This window comes from Otolemur garnettii, unplaced genomic scaffold (genome assembly GCF_000181295.1).
Source record: "Otolemur garnettii isolate 467f Iridium unplaced genomic scaffold, OtoGar3 scaffold00057, whole genome shotgun sequence".
Taxonomy (NCBI): domain Eukaryota; kingdom Metazoa; phylum Chordata; class Mammalia; order Primates; family Galagidae; genus Otolemur; species Otolemur garnettii.
In genome coordinates, this window is record NW_003852452.1 from 1972570 (window position 1) to 1983652 (window position 11083).

Here is an 11083-nt window from a genome sequence, read left to right on the forward strand (position 1 = left end):
AAAGAAAGAAAGAAAGAAAGAAAGAAAGAAAGAAAGAAAGAAAGAAAGAAAGAAAAGAAAGAAAGACCTAGGAATATACTCAAGAAAAGAGGTGAAGAACCCCTATAAAGAAAATTACAAAACCCTAAGGAAAGAAATAGCAGAAGATACTAACAAATGGAAGAACATATCATGCTCATGGCTGGGGAGAATCAACATCATCAAAATGTCTGTACTTCCCAAAGCAATTTACAGATTCAATGCAATCCCCATTAAAATCCCATCACCATGCTTACATGTTATTTTTTCACTTCTCAAATCTTACTTTGTGTGTTTAAATACAGCTTTAAATACAGCTTGGACAGGTGCTATAATAATAGGGAATAACTGCTTTTGTTGCCAGTAGTCACCTGTATTTTCTGTAGGAAAATTATATATTAGGAAATTTCATAAACTGGAAAACAGAGACAAGCCATGCTGCCAGTGTGCTTCATAATAGATATCAATAATAGCATATTTGATTGAAGGTAATGAATTAGACTGGCCAAGCATACATTCCTCTGGGTGGTACATGAGAGAAAGGACACAAAGTTATTTCCCAACAAAGTGAGAGATTTGCTTTACATTTTATCCTTTGGCAGATAACATTTTTGGACATAGATATTGCATTATATATCAAACACCAGAAACCCCAGCTCAAATTATTGATCAAAGATATACCATAATTCTCCTCCAGAAAAGCAAAACATATAAATATCTTTACAAATAAAGTGGGGAAGTGAGACAAGTCCCCTTAAAAGATCATGCATTCCGGTATTTTAATATTTTAGCTGATAGTGACTTTTCATCACTGTGTTTTGCAAATGTAGATAAGAATGTTTCATTATAAAATGGTGCAGGCATTGGGGGTTGTGAAGAAACAACCTGAATCTCAACTCCTTGCTTCCATTTTTTACATATACACATCATAAATGGGTCACAACTATTGAATGCCATGAAGACAACTTTGGCTAACAATCCAAACCTTTTTTTTATTTTTTGCAGTTTTTGGCCAGGGCTGGGTTTGAACCCACCACCTCTGATATATGGGGCCAGTGCCCTACTCCTTTAAGCCACAGGCAACACCCATAATCCAAACCTTTTTAAAAGAAAGTATAGAACTTTCCAGGAACAGAAGATTTCACAGGGTTTGCGATTTTCTCCCAGTAGAGAGGTTTACAAATCTCTTTCATGCACTTATAACACAAGTTTGGAAGCCTGCTTCAGCCCATTTTAACCCACCAAACCTCTGAATGCCTGGGAGTACAGGACTTGGGATTTTCACAGTCCTGAAGAGGAGGTTTCCAAATCAGCTGACCAAAGTCTCCCATTATAAACAGGCTTTTCAACACACTGTGGGCCAACTGGCATCAAGGACGGGTCACAGGTTCCCAGGCACAGACAAAAATCCCACAAGTCCAGTCAACACCGGGAAAGTGCTCATTGGGGCTCCCAGAACCACCACATACTGGGTACAAAAATTGGCATCCTCTGCTGACAAGCCATTGCTAGAGGACTCACAACCTCTGAAACTCATTTTCGAGAAGCAAGTTTTTATAAGCAGATACTATTTGGTCTATGGCTTGGAAAATTTGGAACTGAGCCTGCAAAGAGACTGGTCTTTATCAAACTGGCAAATGCCTTTTCCCTGAGACACACAGAAGGGCAAGTGCTATGTAAAAGTATACAGGGGACACCCACCCTCTACTATACTAGGATTTAGTACCGTAGAACTCTTTATTATGGACTTGAGGGACATCCATGGACTATTTTCTTCTTTTTTTTTCTAGATCAACTCTTAAAGTCCTTTAGAGTTTGATAACCTCCTGATTTCAGAGGGGTTATCTACTGTAAGTTATCAACAGCTTTCTATTTCCACATGTAGTACAAAATCAAATTCCAATTAAAAGTGCAACCATGAAAGGGACAGTTGTTAAGTGTAGAAAATGAAAATAAGGACCGAAATAGCAGACTCTGGCCATTTATCAATTTTATTGTTTGAAGTAGCTTCCCTTCCAGAGCACTGCCTAATTTGGAAGTGGGGCTGCAAAAAGCAGTCAGTGATCTGCAGAAGTGTTTCAGAAGGCAGAGCAGGAAAGTGAGGGTGTTAGTGTTTAGAGGTCCAGAGGGCTAAGACTTGGTTATCAATGACATGTCTTAGAGAATAAGATTGAAACTATGTTATGATACTATCACATCCTATCAGACCTGCATTTGCAATAAGATAATTTACGTGCATTTTAATGTTATTTGGTATTAAGCCATTAGTAAGGCAGGGTAAACTATTGCCTAAAAATGGAGACTCTGGTATTTTGAATACCAAAGACTAGTATTCTTAGCAATATATACAAGATTTGACAGTTAAGTTCATGAACTCATTCTAGAAAAAGTACTACATGCCTCCCACCGAATATCGTTACGATCCCCAGATGGCCAACGGTAGCACTTGGTAAGTGATACCAGCAGGGAAGTATGTAGCACTTTTTCCAGGAGGAGTTCACCAGCTTAATTGTATGACATGTAGACATTGGGAAAATCAGCTCATTTTAAAAGAGCTTATAAGAGATGATCTATGTTACTGTCAATGGAAACATCATATTTCATATACCGACTGGCTCGATTTTCCAATTCTTCAGTACTGAGATATCTTCACATTTCTTTCAAAGGCTCAAAATGAAGGACTGCTTATGAAACTTGCTGAGGCTTTATAGGGTTTATAACAATCATATATCAAAAAAGCAACATACTACTTTAAGACTGCCTTATTTATGGTAGATTATGGGGACATGTAGACTAGGGTATAGGCAGTGTAGTATCATGCAGTTTGGTACACATTTATTTATGTAATGCAAGTAAAAATGGTGGGTAAATGGCCATAATCATAAGACATCTATTTTTACAATTGTGCATTACAGTAAGTTGTGAGACAAAGGCTACACTGCTTGAAAAAACTATAGGAGCATATTGAAATGAGAAAAATAATAAATGGTTTTATAATTATTTCCATTTTCATAGACTATGAGCTTTGACTTCTTTTTTGGACTAAAACTAAAATTAATACATTAAATACATGTTGATACGAGTACTCTCTGTCACAATTGGTGGCATCGTAAACTAGCATAGCTTTTGTAGAAAACACTATGAAATTATGGCTGCTGTATTCATAAAAAAAAATCTTAAAAATGGTACCCCTTTTGACTTACCACCATCTCAGTGCAAAATAAAAGTGAAAAGCAACGTATTCATCAGGGACCTTGAAGACGTGTAGATTATTAGAACTAGTATTGCCACTTCTAGAAATCCGACCTCAGAATATCCTTAGAGAAAAGTTCAAAGTTCAAAGACCAAGAAAAATGTGTTTCCCTAAGTGTTATTTATGTTGAAGAGAAAATAAAACATTCTAAATGTCCAACAAAAAGGTCATCGTTAAATAAATTAGAAGAGTTTCAAACAATGGAGGATTACATAGCCAGTAAAAATATAATAAAAACTACAAGTGAAATTAGGAGTCACAGCATGAATACATTTTAAAATTTTTATTTTAAAATTTCTTCTATGTAATAAAGCCTGAAGGGTGGCATACCGTAATTGTAACAATAGCTGTCTCCAGGCAGTGGTTTTAATGCTCTTTTTTATATTTTTTCAAATTCATTCACATAAGCAGGCCATCATCATAAATAATCACTAAGGAAAGAATTGCAGATACTTCAGTGCATACCTTATGATGGCTTTGACTGCGAATCTGACCACTGTGGAGAGCAGGAACAGAGGGGTGACCAGGATATGGAAGAGAGACAGCGAAGCAAACGCCTCTGCGGGTTTTAAGTTATTCTCACTGGTGTACGCATGGGTCACAAACGTCTGTGCGAAGAAAGGACAACTTTAGACAATGCTGGAGAAAGTTCTAGACAGGCTTACATTCAATTTTAGAAACCTAACATCTTCTGCTATGCCAGTATGTCCATTGTAACTACGAAAACAATGGCTTTATCGGACACTCCTTAACTAAAACAACACTTGCTCCTGGTGAATACTTAGTGGTTTACACGTCATGCTAGCAATAAACTGGGGAGAAAGTCAGGACAGGTTATATTTACAGATTAGGAAACTGACTTCTGTCAAATTACTGAGTAGGGAGAATAATGAGTTGGACAATGTAGAGTTTTCAATAAACAGTTAAGCTCTTCCCAACCAGTACTAAAATATTACAGGAGAGAAGAGAACATTCTCTGGTTTTAGAGTTCCTATTGTTGACCTAGACTCAAACTGCCAGCATTGATGTACAGTGAAGACTTATTTACATTTTACAGATAATACTAGTTTCTGGGTTTGCCGTATTAGTGTGAACTATTATGTAATTATTTAACATTTTCTGGTTGTTGATGCTCCATCCTGTTGTAAGAGTATCTGGGAACCAGGTCATTGAGATTGGAACAGTTAATTCTCAACCACTGTTGATGTTGCTCCCCAGGGGACATTTGGCAATATCTGGGGATATTTTTCATTGTTCCAACTGAGGGTGCTACTGGCATCCTAACACAGAGGACAGATCCCTACCACAAACAATTATTTGAACCAAAATGTCCAAAGTGTCAGGATTCAGAAACCTTGGATTAGAGATACTGCAATGGAGACCGCGCAGAGGGACGTTGCTGAGGTGAGGTCATCACTACTCACACACTCTTGTTCATAAATCATTTATAAACACCGACTTGGTTCAGTTTCTAAAGGCATGAAAAAATGTCTTACAGCGAGGACAGCTGCTATGGGAATTGCTGCGTTCATGAAGACTGTGGAAAGAAATCAAATACATTAGTTTCACTGAATGCTGAAAACATTTTCAGTAACTTTAATTAATCATCTATTATTACTTTAAGACAGGAAAGACAAAGGGTTTTATATAACATTTGTCTGGAGGCCACAAACGTTTCCCAGCTGATCTCTCCTGTTCTGCAGTTGCGTGAGCTCCCATGTGTTACTCTTAACCAGAGTCTGCCTTTCTTTATTGATTTTTTTAATGAAATGTTATAAACAACAGAATTCAGATAAAATTATCCTTTAATTATACAAAATATAGATTTAACACATGTGTATTCTCGAAAGGCTTTGCACCCCCAATTTACTTGGTCCACTAAACTGATTACATCTCTAAAAATTGGATTAGTACACAGATTAAAAATAAGAATTTGACATCCCTTCCAGTTCTCTTTCCAGTCATGATATTAATGATTTTCAATTAGTAAAATGACTCCAGATCCTGAACCCTGTGCTTGTTTAGATATCTCTGCAGGAATATTTTTCACTCTCATCTGATGAGCATGAGCTGCTTAGCTGAAATGAGAAAAACTCAAATTGGAAAGTAAAATAGTAGTTGAGGGAGTAATAGTAAAAATGAAAAGCCAAGTTGATGATTTATAGTCATACAGCTCATGAACTGTAGAATTTGAAGGACCAAGGGCCCCCAAATTCAGTGACTTGTTTGGTAACGGAGCCAGGCAATGCAGAGTGGGAGGTAGAATCAAGTTTTCTTGATGGTAGGGAGGCAGGATTTTTAAACAATCATCTGCTTTCCTGAAATATCCTTACCATTGCATACAGAACAGAATCAGATAACTAAGTTCCCAGACGTGACTTAGTTATCAAATACAAAGTCTGCACAGTCCTGGGAATACCAACTCTGACCTGAGCTCTGTAATGGCACAGACGGAGCCATGCCTCTGCCTGAAGCTTCTTTCTCTGGTTATTGTCACCCTATCATCTAAGTGTATGGTCCCTCTTACCCTCGTCATTACTTAGTCATTTATATTCTGGATCTTTAAGTAATCTCCTCTTGAAGAGGAAGAATAGGAACAACAACTGTTGTATTCAGAACTATTCACATGTCAATCTGCATCAAGTATCATAGCAGATATTCTTACTACCTAAATATAAAGGTGAGAATGAGAAGCCCCAGGCCACATGGTGGGCTTCAAACCCACGCTGTCTGGCTCCTCCGTCTGCGCTGGTACCATAGTGTTCTACTGCTACTCAGCAGTTCACAATTACTGAGGTATGACGTTAGCGTTTTATATAGATTCTCATATTTAATGATTATAACAACCCTACACAATAATAAAATAATAACAGCTTAGGCAGGATAACATGTAAGATGATTAATAAAGTGGTGATAGAGCTTGGATTAAAACCCAGATCTTTCGACTTCAGGATGGATAATTGGGATGGATAACTACTATTTACCTTCCAATTTGAAAACCCAGGTTCTTTCTACTTTCCATATAAAACACTATCAAAGCAAAGATGAAAAGTAACATAGTGTTGTTTTGCCTTTACTAATGAATTAAAACCCATTGATGGTACATGACCCTTGATAATGGAGACTAGGAAATTGTTAACAGAATTTCTTTTTCCCCTAAAATATTATCTCAAGTGATGAGAACCCCAATTCATAAAAGTAGAAATGAATCTTTGCTTGTGCTGGAGATACCATTGGTATGGAGATACCATTACTTGTGTACTTTTATGTTTCTGGTGCTTTTGTAAATGCCTCATATAATACCTTATTTAATTCTCTAAGGAACCATGAACACATCTGAGATAACTGACGAGTAAACTGAGAATTCAACAATTAACCGACCAACATTATCCAGCACACACATTGCCGAATCAGGATTTGATTTCAAGTCCCCTTGCTCTCTAGTACCCAAGGGAAACCACTATCCTATAGAGTTGATTTTTTTCTTTCTATCCCTTGTATTTTTCATTTGGTGTTTGCATATTCTACAATACTTTCCTCAGATATTTTAACATTCACTTAACAAAGGCACATTCACTCCCCCACTTGATTCTCAAACCTACCTGCATCAGAAGTATTATTATTATAATCAATATTCAGATGAAAAATTGAGGGGCAGAGGTTATTGAGTACCAGGCTACTTGCCAGGTGCTTTATATGAGGTAATGAGTATAAAGCACTTGACATTGTGCCAGGAATCGGGTATAAACTCAATAAACATTTGCAGCCTTCATTATCTACTTTAATCTCTACTACAATGCTACATGGTAGATATTATCATCCCATGTTATAGATGAGGAAACAGAGGCTAGGAAGATATAAATAACCTGATCAAGGCCACACCACTACAGAGTGCAGAGCTGGGATTTACAGCTAACTCTACTCACTCACATAGTTCAGGCGCTTAACCATCAACAACACCACATTTGGTCAAATAATAAAACTAGAAGTGGTCAAATTAATATTTTGCTCCATTGACTCAAGCATTCCTGCTGCCTATTATGACGAACACAAGGTCATGCATTTTTACCTTTATGACTTCTTTTTTTTTAATTTCAGATGAATATGAGGGTACAGATGATTACATTACTTTGTTTGCATTTGTTAGGTAAAGTTCAACTTGTAGTTGAGCCCTCCACCCAGGTGGTATGCTGTAAACCATTACATTGTGTCCATTAGGTGAGGGTTTACCAATCCCTCTCCCCTTTCCTGCCCTCCCTGGCCCTCCCTGGCATTTAATTGTATTTTTCTCTCATGTGGACTTCTAGTTGTTTATCTATTTGCTTCATATTAGAATTACATACTTGCTTTTCCATTCTTGTGTCATCAGAGAAATGCAAATCAAAACCACCCTGAGATATCACCTAACCCCAGTGAGAATGGCCCACCTCCCAAAGTCTCAAATCTGCAGATGCTGGCGTGCATGTGGAGAGAAGGGAACACTTTTATACTGCTTGTGGGATCACAGACTAATAGAGCCTCTATGGAAAGAAGTATAGAGAATCCTCAAAGAGCTAAAAGTAAACCTTTCATTTGATCCTACAATCCCATTCCCTCAGGACATTTGCACTAGAATGTTCATCACAGCACCTCTATGACTTCTTCTTCTCCTCTCCCCTCTCCTCCTTTATCTGTCTTTCAAAACCAGTCCGACTCTCACGTTTGGAGACAGGCAGACTGGGTTAGTGAAAGTCTCACCTCTGCCATTTAGCAGCTGGATGGTTTGCAGTTCAAGTTACTTAAACTCATTACACCTCAGCCTTTTGATTTCTAGAATGGCATTAATAATAGACTATCAGTTACGGGGCTGTTGTGAGGATTAAATGAGATGATATATGAAAAATTATTAAAGGCAATCACTGGCTGAGTATACTCTCAACATTTTTTGTTGTCACTTTTGTTGTTATTATTATCATTATTTCTTGCCGCATTCATTCTCCCCATAAGAAGTTCAGCCCCCTGCAGAGAAGGGTGTAATATAGGGGCATGAGCTTAGATTAGAATTATATAAGCAAGTAAATTTCCATCATTCCATCCTCTAGCATTCGCACACCATGTTAACAGTGGTGCACAGCTGGAAAATAAAATTCCTTCCAGTTTCATTTTTAATGCATCAAGCATTAGGGCTAGAACAAATAGGCTGTACAAGCCACATATTCTCTCTTTATCAAGAAGAAAGGATTTATCAACTTCCAATACTAAGTTGGTAAAGGTCTTGGAAAGACAGAGCTGAGTAGAACTGACATACAAATCAAATCAACTGTTAGCTCTCAAACTCCTGAGCTCAGGCAATCCACCCGCCTCAGCCTCCCAGACTGCTAGGTTTACAGAACTGACATACAGATCAAGTCGACTTATCAGGAGAATGAATGGACTGTGCTACTATGAACCCATTATTCTCGAGGGTCCTCAGAGTTAACACCCTGAAAAAAGAAAACACTATTTTTGAAATAATTACTTTTTAAAAATTAGAGTTCTGGACAAAGAGCTTTGTATTTAAAAATTCTTGAAAATACAGATGTACCAAAAAAAAGTATACACATTTTAAGAAAGGAAAAAAACTGTATTAAAATTGTAATACTTGGTATATGCCAATAATATTGGTTATCTTATTTATTATGTCATGTATCTCCCATAATCATGGAAGTCAAACATGATCCAAGTATTACAAATTTAATACAGTTTTTTCTTTTCTTAAAATGTGTATATATATTTTTTGCACCCTCTGTATATTGGGGAAAGGAATTGTATGCAAATGTTATTTCGTTTCTTTCACCTGAAAATGATATTTTTCCTCCTCAATTTTTAAAAATGGATATATTTTCTTTAACAACTTCAAGAAAATATTATATTCTAAGCTCCCAAAGAGACAGGTTAAAAAAAATACCAAAAATACCTGCAAATAGTATTAAAGGACCTTGGGGGATAAGAAGATCAATAATAATGCAGTCAAAACAGTTTCAATAACCACATTTTTACTGAAAATCAGTTATCCGTCTCAATTGTAACTGATATGAAGGTGTTTTTTTATTTTTGTTTGTTTTTTGAGACATTCTCACTCTGTCACCCTCTGTCACCATAGAGTGCTATGATGTCATAGCTCACAGCAACTTCAAACTCCTGGGCTTAAGTGATCCTCTTGCCTCAGCCTCCCAAGCAGCTAGGACTAGAAGCACCCACCACAATACCCAGCTATTTGTGGTAGAGACAAAGTCTTTCTCTTGCTCAGGCTGAGCTCAACCTCCTGAGCTCAGGCAATTCACCCACCTTGGCCTCCTAGAGTGCTGGTATTACAGGCATGAGCCACTGCACCCAGCTGATATGAAGGTTTTATTTACAGATACTGCTATCGTCACCATCCTAATTTCACAGATAAAGAAGCCTACAATTTTCAGTTTGTAAAGTAACATAGCCTAAACCATACTATTTGTAAGGAATCAAATTCAAGTCTATTTGACTCTAACCTGGGCTTAGTCTTTAAAAGTCCATACAGCCTTATGTGGCCAGTGACTATTGGACAGCACGTGTCTAGAAAATAAATGGTGTTCCTTTAATGACTAGAATATTTCACCTATCCCAATGTAAACAGACCGTGGGATTTTTGGTTGCTGTTATTTCATCACCTGTTCTTAGAGCAACAACAACTTACTGGACAGCGATGTATAAAGCGCAAAGGTTTTGAGGCTGGACAGTTCCTTCATTCGTGTTTCCTCCACACTTTTGCAGAAAATGTGCTCCCAGGCATACAACTTTAACAGCTTGATGCCCTTCAAGATTTCATTGGTTTTCTTCAGTCTCTCTGTGGAATAATCCTATAAAACAAAGGAATAAAAAAGAATGTGAGCTGCAACCAAGTGAATCAGAAAGGCAGGGCCACGCGATGGACAGGGATTGAGGAGATCTAGGTTTCTGACAGGCTCTGCCACAAAGCAGGCTGTAAAATTCCCAGGAGAGGTGGTTAAACGCTCCATGCTTCAGTCTTCTCAGCTTTAGAAGGCAGAGTTTAATGAGATGGCCTCAACATTTCTTTCCACAGTAGTTTTTTCGGTTTTGCATGATTTCCTTAAATAACACCTACAGTTAATATAGACATAACTTTAAGGAAAAAATAAAGAGACTCATAATGCCCCCTCACAGCGACATCATTTTATTCTTCCCTCCCTGCTATCTACTCATACCTAGAAGAAGAAAAAAAAAAAAAACAATGAATTTAACAAGAGCTAGTATGCTTATTTGGAAATGTGAGGATACAATATTGTGTCCATTCACATTGCATCTTCACAATCCAGTTATTGAAACTAAGCCCATTATCTTAACTTTAAGAGATTTCTACATACGTCTTTGTAAACTCTTGTCTAAGGCCTGAATTGGATTTACTAACGACTTAGATTACTTGTAGAGAGATTCGTGATAGACAAGCCTCCATTTAGCCAACTGTTTTAGCTTCCTCCACCACCAAATATGAAAGTAGAATTACTAGCAAAGTATAATATGACCTATTAACTATCAAAAGGGCCGAAGAGTAGTCCAAAGACAAATGGTAAGAAGCAAAAGTAGCAAATGGCCTAATCTGTATCCATCTCATTGTCTCTACAGGGTCTTAAAGACCAATCAAGTGATTGTTCAGTGAGTGAATATGGTATCCACAGCCCAATGAAAAACAGATGTTTGGGGATAGTCGCATCTCCCCTTAAACTCCTCTTCCACACCTTTCTATATTTATGTGCTGGAGTAAAAAGGGCATATGGCTCAGACAGAAATAAGGAGAAGCAG

At 37.4% G+C, this 11083-nt stretch overlaps 1 protein-coding gene across 1 annotated transcript in view; it reads right to left on the reverse strand.

Moving 5' to 3' along the window:
• The window catches only part of ABCC9 (ATP binding cassette subfamily C member 9), a 126471-nt gene that overhangs the window by 84201 nt on the left and 31187 nt on the right, over nt 1-11083 (reverse strand). The window contains exons 11-13 of the mRNA XM_023514704.1: nt 9960-10122; nt 4768-4808; nt 3737-3879 (exon numbers count right to left, since the gene is read on the reverse strand). Of these exons, the coding sequence (XP_023370472.1) occupies nt 3737-3879; nt 4768-4808; nt 9960-10122 (347 nt within the window). The remainder of the gene's footprint in view (nt 1-3736; nt 3880-4767; nt 4809-9959; nt 10123-11083) is intronic.